The sequence below is a fragment of the Hemitrygon akajei genome, chromosome 10, assembly GCF_048418815.1.
Source record: "Hemitrygon akajei chromosome 10, sHemAka1.3, whole genome shotgun sequence".
Lineage (NCBI taxonomy): Eukaryota > Metazoa > Chordata > Chondrichthyes > Myliobatiformes > Dasyatidae > Hemitrygon > Hemitrygon akajei.
In genome coordinates, this window is record NC_133133.1 from 146,690,999 (window position 1) to 146,708,980 (window position 17,982).

Genomic DNA, 17,982 nt, shown 5'->3' on the forward strand with positions numbered 1-17,982 from the left:
TGCTCATCAACATATTCTTCTATGTGCAGTTATTACGTACAGACCCACTTTAAGAGATATCTCAGAAGTTAGCTCTTGTAGGCAACTACACTAACAGACTGCTGGTGTCATTATCCTAAACTAGGGTCAACTCTTTGTTAAAGGTCCAAGATTGGGCCTGGCCAGATTTTAATATGATAATTAATGTCCATAATCTCTATGTTCATTGATATGTCCACTTGGGTGAGGCATCTTCACGGTTGTGCTATTTATACCATGACTAATCAAGACCATAACCTCCGAGAGGGTTTTGTTTTACTTTTGCAGCTACCCCTTTCCCCTAAGTTTATGAAATCTGGAGAATAGAATACAAAATTAAATATTTCTGGTATGTGTGAGATAGGCTTGCAATTTAAACAAAACTGAAGAAAATACAGAAAGAAACCTGGCAAAGCAGGCTGTTGAAATCCTGCTTATTTCAGTCGTGATGTTTGCTTTTTGCTCAAGGAGAGGAACACCCACTCTGCTCAGTGTAGTCATTACAGCAGATCACAAGATCAGCCTCAACAACTCATGCACAACATAATATCAAATTACCAGGAGCCATTCCCATGGAAACTATTTGGTTTCAAAAGCTTCTGAACATGCCTTAATAAGGTCCTGTATTATCTTCCACTTTTAATGTAATAATTTTTTGGCTAGAAAAATTATGAAACAGAGCAGCAGCTTCAGGGAGTCCAGTTTCAAATATGTTTTGGAACATCTTTAAGATAAATATTAAATGGTCTTCAAGTATCACAGCAAAGAATTCTTTGCAATATTTTCTGCATTGTAATGAAGAAGCAATGCCAAAGTATTCAGAGTACTGAATATTTTTAATAAAATATTATTATATGATGGCGAGCATTTTGAGAGGAGAAATCAAATGAAAGCATACAGCAAACTTTACAAATGAAATACAAGAGCTCTTGTCAACAAAGACAGAAAATGTTGGAAACTGAATGGGTGAGGCAGTATTTGTGAAAAGGAAATGATCTGGGTCCTGGACCCTTTGTTGTTAGAATGTTTTTTCTTTAAAAAAAAATCATATAAAGAGAAAGCTAAAATAATATAAGGAGCAGCAAACTCTGCAAGGTAACATTTCAGACACAAGTCAAAAGGAAAAGAAAAAGGGGAAGACTGAAGAGGCCTAGTTAGAGACTATCAAGCAATAGCAAAAAGCTAAGTACCCAAAACATTGCAGAAATTCCCACATGCAGGGGCATCTGGAGTGGTACCTGATGATTGAAGTGGTCTTGGGAATAATAGCAGTGGTGATACTATCAATAGCATTTCTTGCAGAGTGCTACCAAGCTCTGTGTGAAAAACTTTGCTCTGTACTAGTCTAGGTCTGATTCTAAGGTCATTATGTTTTTTTTACACCAGATATGCCACCAAAGGAAGTGCATAACTGTTCTATCAATTGCTTCTAAAGCTTTAAAAATCTCAATCACACTATCTGCATTCCAGGAATGCTAATCAAATATGAGATCTGGTAGTGTCTTACTGACCAGAACTGTCCAGAGTACGCAGGTATGGTCAAACTGTGATAATGGTACTCAATTATTACTCTCTCACTCCGAATATAACAGTACATTCCAGCATTTTTTTGATTATTTGGTGGACTCAACTAGTACTTATTAGGATCCCTGTGCACAGGCCTATTTGCCTCTTACATTGTTTAATTGTTTCTAGCTTCTCACATTTTAAGTAATACTTGGACATACAATATCACTGTTACCTACGTTGAAATTTATACGTTGACTACTTAAACTATTAATGTTGCATTATAATTTTGAATCTTTGACTGTAGCTCTTATTATTCCATCAATTTTTGTGTCATTGGAAAATCTGAATATGTGACTATCACATCAATGTGTCACACATTTTGAGCAAGGAATTTCATGTCAATGTGTTGAGCATAGTGTGCAAAGAATTCTACAGCAATATTTAATGCACTGGAAATGCAGAATTTCACATAATCATATATAATGCTACAATTTCAAATATTTGATGTAAATGTATGATATAAATTTCAAGACATTTTAAAATAATATATACATTATCACTCTACAGTACAGTACATTAAGCAATCTACTCCTTGTGATGTGCAGTCTCAAGTATTTGACATATGAATGTGAACATATCTGTCAAGAGGTCCAGATGTTGTAGAAATATGTAAAAAGTGATGTATTTACTTTTTGTCTCTGTTTCACTTAACTGCTTCTAGTAGTCTGGTTCTTATGTTTTATTAGTTAAAGAACAGAGCCCTGAGATAAATTTATAGTACAAATGCAGATATTATTGATAAATGCACAGCTAATATCTGCTCACAGGAAATATTGCTATGTCACACCTTTTGGATACATGAAATAACACATAATGAGAAAAATCTACATAATCTTGGAAACATGTTCTTTCTGTATTTTTACTCATGATTATAAATGATATAATTATTGTTTTAATTACTAATTATGTTATTAGTAATTTGCAAATTATTAATTCTGATCTTACTCATCTTCATATCTAATCTATCATATTATGAGATTACAAGCATGGTGCTTAATAGTAATTAATTTATAAACGTCCACTCAGAGACAACTAAATAGAATTAGCTGGAAATGATTCCAAGACAGTGACCAGGACAGACTAAAAAAAAATAAATGAAATGCATCCTATATGAGGTAATTGGAGAAGTCATGTATCAACTCAAAGTTCACATCTTACCTGTCGAGTAAAAGTCCAGAATTTCTGGCGCAATATTGCAAGATTAATTTGTACACCAACAGCTGAAAAATAAGATTTTTAACAAAAAGTTAAAAGACACCAATTTCTTCTCTTCCTGCATTGTACTTCAAAGATTCAAGATGGTTTAATGCAATTTCCAGTACTCATGTGTAAAGGAGAACAAAATAATTGTTACTCCAAATCTGATATAGCACAAAAAACAATAACATAAAGAAGACAATAACAAAAACACAATAAATATAAATACAAATGATAGGTTATATTCACAGACTGATTGTATGTCCATAAAGTGACGCTCAGCAAAAGATTGTCTGTAGCACAGAAGGTGACTCTAACAGGAAGTATAAAGTAGTGGTGGTTGATGGTGTGCTGGTGTGGGTTAGTGGGTGGAGGTGCTGATCAGCATTACTGCTTGGGAAAATAACTGTTTTTGAGTCTCACACACAAAATGCTCAGCATATCAGGCAGGATCTATGAAGATAAATAAGCAGTCAACGTTTTGGGCTGAGACTCTTCATCAGGAAAGGAAGAGGGGAAGAGGTCAGAATAAAAAGGTGGGAAGAGGGGAAGGGGAACAAGCTAGAAGGGTGAAGCCAGGTGGGTAGGAAAGGTAAAGGGCTGCAGAAGGAGGAAACTAATAGCAGAGAAGAGTGTCAGAGTGTACAGCAATGGGCTCAGCACACAGCCCTGGGGGGCACCCATGTTATGGATGATGGAGAGGTTGTGCATCCTGACTATCAAAGGTCTGTTCGTTAGGAAGTCCAGTACACAGTGGTGTATTTAGACTGAGGAGTAGGAGCTTGTTCACCAAGTATGTGTGACAATAGCGTTGAATGCCGAACTGAAATTCATAAACAGTATTCTGAAATAACAGTCCTTATTTCCTAGATGTGTCAAGGCCAGGTACAGTACGTGACAGGTGCTCTGGCATCTGTCGTAGAGCAGCTCTGTTGGTAAGCATACTGCTGAGTGTCCATTGTGGCAGGAATGGAGTAATTGATATGTGCCATTACCGGCAGTTCAAAGGACTTCATGAAGATTAGCATCAGTGCCACTAGTCGGTAGGTGTTTAGTTCTGAAGGTGTAGAGCTCATTGGTGCAGGGATTTGAAGCATGTGGCATCAACAGCCTGGATGAGTGAATGTTGAAAATGTCTGTGAGCTGGAGTGCACACTCCCTAAAAATGCGGCCCTGGGATGTTTACTGGCTCAGCTGTCTTACGGGGGTTGACGCAGGATGAAAAGAATAATTGACACCTGAGGAAGAGTGGAGGGCCTTGTGAGGGAAACCTTGTGAGAAAACTGAATCTTTGCTCTTCGTCTTCTTCTTGCTTCTACTGCATTCCTGTGGGTAGTGAGATTACTGATGAGGCCATTGTGGAAGCTGCAGACTGTTCCATAAATAGGGCAAGGAGGCCAGTAAGATACATAGCTTGTGAGGTATGCACTCTTTGACAGAGTGGTGCAACACAAACAATTTCTCAATGTCAGCAAGACCAAGGAACTGATTATTGACTTCAGGAGGAGGAAACCAGAGGTCCATGAGCCAGTCCTCATCGGAGGATCAGAGTTGGAGAGGGTCAGCAACTTCAAATTCCTAGGTGTTATCATTTCAGAGGATCTGTCTTGGGTCCAGCATGTAAGTACTATTACAAAGAAAACATGGTAGCACCTCTAATTACTTAGAAGTTAGCAAAGATTTGGCGCGTCATCCAAAACTTTGACAAATTGCCATAGATATGCGGTGGAGAGTATATTAACTGGTTGCATCACGGCCTAGTATGGAAGCACCAAATCCTTTGTATGGAAAAGTTTAAAAAAGTAGTGGATACTGCCCAGTCCATCTCGGGTAAAGCCTACCCCACCATTGAACACATTTGCATGGAGCGCTGTTACAGGAAAGTATCCATCAAGCCCCTAACCATCCAGGCCATGCTCTCTTCTTGCTGTGTCCATTAGGAAGGAGGTACAGGAACTTTAAGATCTACACCATCAGGTTCAGGAACAGTTATTACCCCTCAACCATCAAGCTCTTGAATAAGAGGAGATAACTTCACTCAACTTCACTCACCCCATCACTAAACTAATATATGAACTCACTTTCAAGGACTCTTCATTTCACATTCTTAATGTTTATTGATTATTTATTTATTTTTTTCTCCTCTTGTATTTATAGAGTTAAAGTCAATAAAAGTCTGTCCCGAGCCTTATTGGCTCATCGGGCCGGTGCTTATGCCGATTTCCGTGGCGTGAAGCGACTGAGAGTACAAAACTCCACCCCCCCTCCCGGATAGGACGCCAATCTATCGTGAGGTTAACCCCCAGTATTTTGCCGATACCCATTTTCAGCTGGGTGGACTGGAGCAATGTGTGGTTAAGTGCCTTACCCAAGGACACAACACGCTGCCTTGGCTGAGGCTCGAACTCACAACCTTCAGATCGCTCATCCAATGCCTTAACCACTTGGCTACGCGTCCCACTTGTATTTGTAGAGCTTGTTATCTTTTGCGCATTGGTGTCTTGTTGAGTGCAGTCTTTTATTGATTCTGTTGTCTTTCTTTGCACTTACTGTGAATGTCGGCAAGAAAATGAATCTCAGGGTTGTATATGGTGACATATATGTACTTGGATAATAAATTTACTTTGAACTTTGCAGTATTTATGCTGGGCTTCTAGGGAGTGCTGAGGCATGAAGAATGGGACTGAGAGGGACAATAAATCCCCATGATGGAATGGCTGAGCAGACAATGGGCCCAATGGCCTAATTCTGTCTTACGGTATTATGGTCATGGATGCAGGAATAGGGTGGTTGTTTTGGGGATGGGATGGTTCTTGTTGCTCTTCCCAATGTTCTTTTTTCAACCTGAATGGCCATGGAAAAGAGATTCCTAGCGACCATTAAGGTTTTATTGTCTTCTCAAAGAGGCTTTGTACATACTTGATTGGTTTCCACAATCTGTCTAACAATCTCTTGTTCTGACAGAGCTTAGAATAGAACGTCTGTATGGGGAGTCCGGTGTCAGGCTTGGAAATGATACTCTCTTGATCAATTGCAACATCTTGCAGTTGTTGACACTTGGACCCAAGAACTGTATGCCCAGCAACCAGCTCATGAAGGATTATATACACATTACTGGCAGTGTTGTTCTAGCCAGTGGAAAGTGCTGTTACTTAAAGGAAAGGGTCAATAAAGGTGGGAAACGGAAAAAGGATTGAGTTCCCAGGTATGAAAAAGTGGATGTGGAACAGTATCCAGATAATATACGTATGTTCTTTGTGAACGATGACTGGGGCACGTTCCAGGAGGACGTCCTATAAATGCCTTACAATTTAAACAATCTCTGTTCCTGCTCAACCTGCTCCTGTGAGCTAGAGAAAAGGCAGATGAAATCTTACAATCCTTTAGTGCTGGGCTTGAGCAAATGTCCTAATGCAGCAATAAACAACAGACTGTGGGATGCAGCAAAGATGTGGCAGAAGCCTGAAATATTCAGTGGGTAGAAAGCTAAGAATAACCATTATCCTGATTTCCATATACAAGGCATCTAAAGTACAGATGTGAGGTTATATTTGAAGTTGTAGAGGGCCTCAGATCTCCATGAGGACAAATCATGCAGTTTTAGTGTTGGCCCTGTAAAAGGCATGCTTTCAGGAGAAATGTGATTAGTAAAAGCGGAATGTCTGTGAGTAAATAAGAACGGTATGCCTAGAAATTGAACTTCTCTTGCACAATTTTACATGCAATTTGTACATAATAGCAATTTACATATATTAGCAACACACACAAAATGCTGGAGGAACTCAGCAGGCCAGGCAGCATCAATGGAAAGGAGTACAGTCGACATTTTGGCCCAAGACCCTTCAGCAGAAATCTCTTGCTCATGATTGCATATATTAGGTCATGCCTGTGATCATTTCTATATTGGTTAGTGACCGAGGGGAAATTGGTCCATTACCAGCAGATGAATTTCACCTTAGCTCATCTGACATTTTCTATCAGACACATGTCAAATGATGTCTTTCAGAACAATGTAGCCAATTCTGTTTCAACTAACAGAAATTGTATGGTAATAATACATGCTTTACACACATTAAGATAAGTGTGGGTCTGCAGCAAGCTGACAATGGAATTTGAATTAAAAGGCCCCTGTGGGACATGATAGTTTTGCCTTGAACTTTTGTCAAGCTACACTTTATTAAGGCTGCAGCATCTTTATATTAAGTGCCTCAATGACGAGCCGGTTCAGACTAAATTTCACATGTTATTTCTTTGCCCAATTATTTGATTCTTTTTCTGCATGTCATCAAACTGATACCTAGCACTAGACCCAGACTGATTCAGGCCACCAAGAAAGGGCAAACTCCTATTTCAAGACAATGACATTGAAGATCTCACTGCAGATGGATTTTGCACGCTGTACTGCTTTTATTGTCATTTGGGTTTTTTTATCAGCTGAAAAAAAATTTCAAATTCCCCCAAGAAAAGAGATGTTACTTGAAGGGTGCAAGGGCATCCACAAATATGCACAAAATTGCCCCCCTTCCATGAAACCTATTATCAAATGCACACCAGTTTTGATTTATAAATTACAAATAACTGCAGGTAAGTAAACGTCACATGAGGATAATTTTACCTCAATTCTAACCTTCCCTCAAGGGCTTTCTGTTGCCTGGCCTCAAACATGAAGATTTGATATTTTGAAAAAAATTGGTTAATGTTAACAGTCATGCCACTGTAAATTTAAGATGCATCTATGTTTTAAGCAAGAATAAAAACAAAAGCATTTTGGGGAAGTAGATAACACTGGACCTATATTTATCTGGTTATGATATTGTTTGATATTATTATATATCTGTACACATCAGCTTTAGATTTATGATATTCTTCACAATAAATTTGTATCCCTACAAAGATTGGTAAACAACTGCCACAGAATTTGTGATTCCGCTCCATAACTGTAACAGAGGTAAACCTGTCAGTCCTTTCAGAATTCACAGGTCAAGGATTAGCATTCTGTTGATATGCCAGTAAAGTGTAGAGGAGGATGGTGGTTGTGTGCAGCGATGGACATTCTCCAGTCTAGGTCCAAAAAGTGACCTCTTTTCTATGTGTTTTTTATTCAATAGTGAATTGTTCTGCTCACCTTGTAAACACTACAATTGCCACTGCTCCCAATTGCAAACCTCCTCTTTACAGATGGGAAACAAGGCCAAAAGGAATATTATGGGTGCTGCCATCCAACCAGCTCCTATCCTGCAAAAGTGTCACCAAAATTCCAATGGAAGGATAAACTCTTTAAGAAGAAACTTTTGTCAAAAGCAGACCAGTTTGCTTTTACACATTTCCACACACACTATATAACATGGCCCTTTGGAAAGTGCAGTGTGAATTGTTATTAATGCTATTAATGGTAACATCAATGCACCAGAAAAAAGCCCTTAGCAAAATACAGCAGAATGGATAAAGGGTTGGACTATGCCTTTCAGATACCTGAACAAAAAGGCAAATGTCATAAGGTAGGTTCCTGGTCTGTGTTGAGTCCAATTTGCTACCACTTTTTGCAACTAAAGTGCTTAGTTAACAGCGGACAGCAGACATACCAGTTGCTTGTGGCTGTGAAAATATTGGTATAATTTTGATATCATTTGTTCATCCACTAGTCCATGGAAAAAAAACACTACCATGCAAGAGATGAGATAAAAATGGCAGCAAATTTCCAGTCTAATCTTGTTAAGAAAAACAATGCATCTGGATCCATGTATCAAATTTAAGGCTCTCAGCTATTTCTAACAGCTGTGTATTAATGTAATCTTTCTGTTTCTCTACAGCAGCTTTTAAAAAGCCATGTTTTACCTTGTGTAGGATGAGAATATTAGTCAGCATGCTTTCTGCTTCTGGCACAATATGCAACAGAAATATTGTTTTTTTTTAAACACTTGTACATTGTTGTTTTGGGATCTTGCAATATTACAAAATCATCAAACTCCAGAATACAGTTTGTTTTGAAGAAGCTCCCAATAAAGGCAGTTGTATCAACCATTATGTTCTATTTTTATACATCATTGACATGGTTAAATATATTCATGCTACAATCCAGTCATTAAGTTAATAGTGGTGTCCTCTGCCTTTGTGGCTTACAATGCTATGCATCCTAATCAGTACATGAACAAGATTCCATAATATTGGTTGCAGGGAAATCTTGCAAAAATGCTTTGGTGCTACAAAGTCCCGTGAGTGGGGAAACAAGACTAATTGGTGTGTTTTGAGATGTGGTGAAGATTCAAAGGCCCAAAGGCCACCTTTGTGCCCTGATGATTTACAAGAAAATGTACCAAGTAGCAGTCATCAATATCCTTCCACAACCACGAAGAAGGACTTCTATTCTTGCCAATTTGTAATGGCTTCACAAATACATTAAAACAAAGAAGGTAGCAATTTACTAGTGAAGTAGAATACTGGTTTCTTGGCAAGTTGAATTACCTACACCTCAGCTTCCTCAGCACGCTCTCATGCAAAAATTCCTGTAAAGGAATCTCTTTATCTATAAAGATATCAAGGAATGCTTCACCCGGAAGGTACTACGAATCATGGGGCTACTATAATAGATATGAAATTTCTCACTATATTACTGCAACATATGAATGCGTTAACTGTAAATGCCTCAGGACCCACACATCAGGTTCAGGGACAGTTAATACACCTCAACTATCAGGCTCTTGAACCAGAGGGGATAACTTCACTCAACTTCACTCACTCCATCACTGAACTGTTCCCATAACCAATGGACTCAATTTCAAGGACTCTTCATCCCATGTTCTCAATATTTATTGCTTATTTATTATGATTATATTTTTTCCTCTTTCTTTTGTACTTGCACGTGTTTTTGTGCATTGGTTGTTGTCTGTACTGTTGGGTGTGGTCTTTCATTAATTCTATCATGTTTCTTGTATTCACTGTGAATGTCTGCAAGACAATGAATTTCAGGGTTGTATATGGTGACATATATGTACTTGATAATAAATTGACTTCGAATTAACCATTTCTATTATAAGAATTACATCACTACCTCTGACTTTTTGCTAAAATTAACTATTTTTGTTAAACAAGTTTCTGCAGCATCAAATCATAATTCATAGTCCACATAAACCCACACTGTTACCCTCCAATTTACAGAAGTCCAATAGGTTCAGCCGCACTAATAATGAAGAGGCTGTGTCTCTGAAATACCACTGTAAGCCTTTGACACACAGCAGAACTATACTGATGTAAGGCTGGAGATTGGTAATTTTGCCAGCTTTAATTTTGAATAAACCTTTGAAAATGTACAAAGCAGAGATTGATGCTTTTTTAACAGTTGTAATTAGCTGCATTTAGCACATTTTTGACTGCCTCAAATGTTCAGACATGTAAAAGCTAATTGAATTAAATGGAAAGAATAATGTTATTGAAAAACAAATGGGAATATTTATAAATAATTAAAATATTGAAGATTAAATGTCAGAACAAAATTAATTTAAAGAAATACCCTGACTTCTCCTGCTCTTCCTACATTGTTGCTCTATAATTCCCGTTGAAGTCAATTGCTCTGCAATTTGCACAGGCTGCAAAAACAATCGCAAGACAATAATACCAGGAAACCCAACAAGGCTGTGCCTCACCATACTCTTTCAGTATTTGGCCTCCCCAATGCAAGTTTCATTCACACATAGTGCCCAAGACTTGGTACTCAAACAAATGAGCATTACCCATCATCCTCATTGAAAATATGCCACACGGTGTTGCGATTATCTCAGGGGTGGTGTCTGTGGACACGATCTGCATTTATAGATGGGGTGGGGAACAGTTTGAGAATACAAAAGATGGCTGCAGGTGAGCATCAGACCTTGTGCACTGTATGTGGGGGAAGGGAGGCTTGTGGTCTGTGATTGTGAGGGGTGGGGTGGGTTGGGGAAGATGTGCAGGGAAGCCCTGAAGCATGTCTATTGCAGATGCTGTGGTTTGGATGGGAGTGAAGTTTAAGAACCGTGTATGATTTTACAAGGGATGGCGACAATGAGAGGCATTGGACCCTTGTGTTATGGGTGGGCTGGGGTATTGTGGGGTGCATTGGATCTCCCTGTTGTGGTTAGACTAGGGAAAGAAGCATCATTAGCTTAGAGATGGTATTGTATGGCATCAGACCCCAGTGCTACTACAGGGAGGTCAGAGATGCATCAAGAGCATTGAATGATGGTGGGGGCCTTATTTCTTGAATTAGGTGTAGGGAGAGAGGAATCAGGGACACTGTTTCCTAGATCAGTGGGAAAAATAGAATCAGACATAAAATGAGGGAAGGAACCAAGGATCAAGTGTAGAATGTGTTCAGGATTGGGCCAATGAAAAGGTAAGAAGCACGGGGAGGTTTTAAGGTTGGTGGTTGTGTACATTGAATGAACTAAAGAGAGGGAGACATTGGAGTCTGACTTTGGAGGATGATGTGATCAGAATGTAGGCCTCAAGAGAGTTTGAATTGATATTTGGGGATGTAGGTGTGTCCGTGCAGGGCAGCAGCGAGTAGCTGTAGGAAGAAATATACAGGGGTGTGAGCTGAGTGCAGCACCACAAAAACCATGTTGTCCAGGATTGCCCAATGATGGTCCGTCCCAGGACAACCTTGTCCAAATTTCCCGTCTACACTCCAAAGAGAGAACTCCTGTCAAATGCTCAGAAGTTTTGAACCAAATTTCGGGAGCATAAAAAATGATCTAAAAATGGTCTTATTGTATGTTGCACTGTAAATACACTATAATGGTTTTACAAATCAGCAGATATGATGTACATTGGTGAGACTGATGTCAACTGGAACTGTTAGATGTCTGCTTCTCCACTATCTGCCACATGCCCCAAGTAGCTGCTTTTTCCTTCAGAATTAGCCAGTTCATATACAGAGTTCCTCATTGTGATGGACATCAAAGTTCCCTGGCAAGACACACATATGCATCTTTCCTGACTTCAATTTTTATAGAACATAGAATGTAGAAGTTTACAGCACATTACAGGCCCTTCAGCACACAAAGTTGTGCCGACCATGTCACCTACTCTAGAAACTGCCTAGAATTTCCATAATGCATAGCCCTCTATTTTTCTAAGTTCCATGTACAATTCAGCTTTATAAGACTGGCTTTACGTGGTATTCAGCTTTATAAGACTGTGGTTAGGCGATATTTATAGTATCCGGTTGCCTTAAGTTAGGAAGGATGTAGAGGCCTTAGAGAAGGTGTAGAAAGAATTTACCAGGATGATATCTGATTTGGAGAACATGTGCTATGAGGAGACTCGGGAAAAACTGGGTCTTTTTCTCTAGAGCTGCAGAGGCTGAGGGGAAATTTGATAGAAGTTTATAAGGTGATTTGAGGCAGTCAGTAGATGTGCAGTATTCTTTTCACAAGATTGAAATGTCTAGTAGTACAGGGGGTATGTACAGTATTTAAGGTGAAAGGAGGAAAGTATAAAGGAAATGTGGAAGGCAAGTTGTTTTTTTACATAGAGAGTGGTGGGGGCCTGGAGTACCTGGGCAGTGCTGCTGGAGGCCGATACCATAGGAGTATTTAAGAGACTCAGAGATAGGCACATGGATATGCAGAGAAGGGAGGAACATCATCAACAGATGGGAAAGAAGGAATCATTAGTTTAAATAGTTCAGAGTAGAAATGAACAGAAATGGCATGTGGTCCAGATTCTACAACTAAGGTCACTTAGTCCTATACATACTGTATGCCACTCTGCTGCCCCTGCTATTGAGTTTGCCCTACTAGTGGAATAGAACGTATTGTAATGATAATGGAGGAGACATTGACTGTGAGAATTACTAACACAGACTGTTATTTGACTGGCCTGTGGATGAGCTCACCAAATATTTATGAGCAGTTTTGATTAGGTAGAGTATGCCTTTTTTTGTGCATTGGAAATGACTATTACAACTATTTATTTCATTAATTATTATTTTCACATAGATTTCAAATGGTCCAAAATGATCACTATTATTTCCAAAGAAAATCCTACAGGCTAGCGGTTGAAATTTGTTTCACATTCACTTTGTTTCACTTTAATAGAATATTTGTAGCCATTAAACAGTTTGCAAATTGGGCTATGCTAGAAATAGAAAATGCACAAATGACAGCCTAAGTAGGCCAACCATGAAACTGAGATTTCCCTGCAGTCACATTTTTTAACCTCAGCTTGGCTGTCAGGAAGAAAGAATGTAACCTCCTAATGGGGAAGGGGATTCCTGCATGTGTCTACTAACATCCTTGCCTTAAGACAGGTATCAGCCAATTGAGAACCGAATAATCCTAAACTTTCATAAAAGAGAGAATGTTTAATGTTTCACAAGGTCGTGAAGGAGAAATTAAGGAATAAAAACAAATGACAAAATTCAGTTTGAGGTTAAGATATTGCACTGAGTTCTACAATTTCAAACCTTGCATCACTATGGCTATAATATATGCCATATCAATTTAGCTACAAACCCGGTGTCACAGCCGAGTGTTTCATTTCAACCTGATTACAGGCTTGTAACACATTAGACTCTGGGGAGAGAAAGATCTGGTCAAAATACAAAGGAGATAGCTTGTGTCTCCCCAGGTTATTTTATCTGCAATTCATCGGTATATTTAGCTGTAACGTTATTCAACTCAGCAACACTATCAGGAAAAAAGCTGCACTCGTGATGTAGGATGAGAGATGACAGTCCATGGGAAAGGTAAGGCAATTTATTTATTTACTCAGTTATAAGAAACGTATGTTCTGCATTTATCAGGGATTAAATAACACTGTAAATATCAAAATAAAATTAAAGACCAGTACAGAGAGATCTAAAACAAAAATGTGTATCTGTTTGATATTTGGGAGAGATGAATATTTTAATCATTGTGAGAAAAAAATTATTATTTTGGCTTGTGATGGAGGAAGAATGTATTCATTTCAAAAGTATGGTGTACAGCTAATTCCACATTCTACATTTGCACTAAATGATACAAAGAGTCTGTGATTATAGTCTAAACGTAAAGCTTAAAGAACAAGTATTCCTGTTTACTCTCTAGTCATGTTATGATGCTAATGTTTCCAACGGGCAAATATTGTTTAAATGGTCCATCTCAGGAGCATTTCAGCTAATTATCTCCTTGTATCTAAACAATATGTAAGCAAATTATTTTCACAGAATTCAACATAAACTGGTTTTGTGATTATTTAAGGGTATGTTTCTATACTTGAGTTAAAGATATGACATTTTTTTTCTCAAAAATTGTAATTTGCACGGCCTGCAAACTCAAGTACATACTATATATTTAGCGTAATGGAAACTAAAATGATTTTCAACTGGAATAAAACATAAAAATGTAATATTTCTAGTCAATTTACCATCTCTGAAAGCATGGTACTTTTAGAACAAAGTGGGGAATTTGGACTAAATTGTTTCAGAAGCAATCATTTTGATCACTCCCAGGACAACTAGGTCCTTCCAAAAACAATGTTGGACCAAGATCCTCATTAGATAAATCGATAAATTCCAACTTTTTGGCCCCTACTCCCACATGAGCAGATCACTCACAGTGATCTTGCTGCCAGCTTTCTGGCCTCCAAACTTCAATTCTTCAATCCTGAAAAATCCTTCAAACTTTGATTACCTGATTTTCCATTCTTATGATTCTACTGATTCTAAAAAAGTGATCTTCTTGATAGTAGAGACCCTACCAGTACTCACAAATATACAGTACAACCCCATTATCCCTTAAAATTCCCAGAGGAGGCTTATCTTATTGCTACCCCAGATTCTTAGAAGTGTTCTTCAATCCTGATCCCTAATTGCAATCTTGAGCCTCTGCCTGAATCCTACACACACTCCCCCCCACCCCACCACTCCATCATCCATATGTGTAACTCAGTTTTCCCATGTTCACTCCTGACCACTCCAATTCATGGCTGTGATCCTTCTTCAAACCCTACTTGGATCACATCTCCAAGGTCATGGCACCAGTCTTGATATTTCCTCATCTTACACCTCTACCAGTGCAACACAGGCTCTTATTCCCTGACTTCAACTCTCAGATGGCACATTTCTTACACTTTTGGGCCTCCAATGCAATTGAATTTGCTAGAAAAGTGGTCATTAACACCTATTACAATGCTGGTGCAGCCCTATTTGATCAAGAGCAAGAAATGCTCAGTGTTCTGATCAAGACTCACCCCTGCCTAACAAGTCATAAATTCACCAGTCATTCATTTCACTTCACATAATCTTCATATAAAGAAATCAATATTTTTATTTTTATCTATAATTATGAGGTACATTTAGCTAAAAGTCAAGTTGGAAGCAGCTAATCATTGCACTACACTAGAATTTAAACTTCATGGTTCCGTAGTATCCCTGAAATATTAAAAGCAAGATTTGAACAGCTAGAAAATCATAAATAATTTATCATCTTAAGAACAGTCACAGATATATCGAGGCTTCTTTGTTTTAAAGCATTGTACCCAAAAATGTGTGAACATTGAAGCCTTTGTTTCAGACATAGTCTGCTGCATCTGAGCAGCATTCAGAGGGTTAAAGGTATGTTGGTTCTCTTCCATTCTGATCACTAGAGCTAGATTAATGCTGCTTTAGCAGCTGATGCAGGCAGAGATAGTACACCCAGTGGGAGCAGAAACATTGCAACTTCCATCTGTCACACCATATTCCTTTGTTGGATATCTAGAAGAAAGTGGGGGTGGGGGCTTCATTACGATTTGCTGGAGCTTGTACAAGACATGATGAGTCCACAGTATTTCACAGTGGCACTACCAAATCCAGCACGAGGCAAGTGGCTGTCAGCATCAGGGGTGGGAGGGGGCTGGATGCCGGGACATCCTAATATAGAGTTTTTGGTAAACAATCACACGTGGTCGATACAAATGGCAACAGCTTGAAGATTCATTATCAGATAAATCTTTGGTCAGGTGTGTAAATATCCAGGTTCAATCACTTCAAAGTTTTTATGGCAGGTATGGAATGTAGCACTAAAGAAACACACAATTATGCAAGGTGAGGTTATTCCTTCAGTAAACTGGCATTGATGCATTTTACTTAAATTGACGTACACTAAAAGTTAAGGCAAGGATGGCAAGCAACACTTCCATTGTTCCAGAAAAAGAACCCCAGCTGATTAAATAAAACCGACTAACAAATTGAAACATGGCAATTATAATGCAAAACTTTTGACTGGTTAACTTAAAACAAGCCTACGCTTTGTTTCATTGGTGCAACTCAACAAAAGGTTGAGCAGCTCTGGATAGAGAAACAGATTTAATGTTTAAGAGCCAAAGTCTTTGTTCAGTAGATATTTCAGAATTCCAGGATCTGCAGTTTTTTTTCCACTTTCACATAGTTTCAATGTCACAGTTCTGAGTTCCTGCAGGCATTACTCCAAACACCTACCATAGTTCGAGCACAAGATCAACAGCACCATAGGAAAATAGTATAAATAGCAATGATAGAATAATATATTTGTAAATTATGAGTTGTGTGCCAAGAACCTAAAAAGGACCAGTGCTTTGTTGAAATGATTTTACCTAGAGTGGAATACAACTGCGATCATTCCCAGGAAATATTGCATTACTCTGGAAATTTGAACAGGCATCTCTGGCAATAATATGGCCTCAGCATCAGAGCTATGTACATTGAATCATGTCAATCCTCATGCATTGCCACTTTAGAGTACTTCTAGCAAAAATTAGATGACATTAGCCCAAAGCAGTCTTAATCAAGTTTTCTTAACGCTACTTGTCACCACAATAAAAGTTCAAATTTTCATCATCTACTACAGAACTGCTCAAACTAGACACTATTCAAATTGACACACACAAAATGCTGGAGGAGCTCAGCAGGCCAGGAAGTATTTATAGAAAAGAGTAAACAGTTGACGTTTCAGACCGAGACCCTTCATCAGGACTGGAAAGGAAGGGGAGAAGTCAGAATAAGAAGGTGATGGGGGGGGGGGGGGGGGGGTGGGGGGAGGAAGAAATACGAGGTGGTGGGAGATTCTGCTTTTTGTGGTGGATGGAGCGAAGATGCTCGACGAAGTGGCCTCCCAATCCATGCTGGGTCCTGCTGATATACAGGAGGCCACACTGGGAGCAATTATATATAATAATGACCCCAAAAGGCTCACAAGTGAAGTGTCACCTCACCTGGAAGGACTGTTTGGAGCCCTGAATGGTGATGAGTGTTCACAGAGCATGACCAACATTTCAGCATTTGAAAACTAACCATATTGGGTATTTTAGAGAAAAAAAAAATGCTTTCTATGACTATGCTCTCAGAGTTGGAGTTTCAGGGCTGACATTGCAGGCAAGTTCATGGATCTTAAGGGAGATATAATCTCATTTGAAGTCCCCATTGCCATAGTCTATAGCAGGGGTGTCAAACTCATTTTAGGTCACGGGCCGGATTGAGCAAAATGCAGCTTCATGCGGGTCGGATCAGTCGGACGCGTGCGAACACAGCTTTCGTTGCCTCCGTTTTTTCAGCCTGCTCTCATGTGTCTCAGTCTCTGCTATAACTATAAAGTGTTTCACTTTACAAATTCCGTTTCTTATGAAGAAGACTGCCGAGCAAGACTGCCGAATAAACACTAAAAACCCTGAAAACCTGGTACCTGAATAAACTCAGCATTAGCCATATCATACGCCATAGGCGCTTCGATTACTGGGGCCAGCTTTAATAGTAATTAGATATTATCTCGCGGGCCAAAGATAATTCCACCGTGGGCCGGATTTGGCCCGCGGGCCTTGAGTTTGACATATATGGTCTATAGGGACACCTACTCCTATCTTGACATCTCTAAGGGGCAGTTATCATAGAGATTCGGGATCCTCTGCAGCCACATCCCAAGTTCCCATACTCATACCTAGACTGATATATCTTTACAGATTAACGTCTTGCTTTCTTGCACCACATCATTCACATAGTCACATCTGATGCATGCCCTATCTCACAATTTGACAATTATTTCAATTCTAGAGAGGTCACTGATGTTCCACTCTGCCAGAAAAAAAACCCACCACTTTTTCTTGCAGAAGATGAAACTGAACAAGTAAATAAATTTGCCAGCAATGCTGGCTCCCCCGAAATTCAGAATATGGACCATTAGACTGCCGTCATGGAGTATTTTGTGCTCCCTTCAAAACATGGAGCTCCTC

General features: G+C 39.0%; 2 protein-coding genes across 7 annotated transcripts in view; one reads left to right on the forward strand and one right to left on the reverse strand.

The window, feature by feature from the left end:
• Positions 1-17,982, reverse strand: part of cacna2d4a (calcium channel, voltage-dependent, alpha 2/delta subunit 4a) — a 370,881-nt gene that overhangs the window by 89,440 nt on the left and 263,459 nt on the right. For all 5 annotated transcript variants that reach the window (XR_012100619.1, XR_012100620.1, XM_073059275.1 and 2 more), the window contains exon 27: positions 2,746-2,807. Coding sequence is in view for 3 of the 5 variants with exons in the window: in XM_073059275.1 (XP_072915376.1) it covers positions 2,746-2,807 (62 nt within the window). In the remaining 2 variants the exon portion in view is untranslated. The remainder of the gene's footprint in view (positions 1-2,745; positions 2,808-17,982) is intronic.
• Positions 13,028-17,982, forward strand: part of lrtm2a (leucine-rich repeats and transmembrane domains 2a) — a 58,936-nt gene continuing 53,981 nt past the window's right edge. The window contains exon 1 of one of the 2 annotated variants that reach the window (XM_073059280.1): positions 13,028-13,507. The gene's annotated coding sequence lies outside the window, so the exon portion shown is untranslated. The remainder of the gene's footprint in view (positions 13,508-17,982) is intronic. The other variant, XM_073059278.1, reaches the window with a different exon arrangement.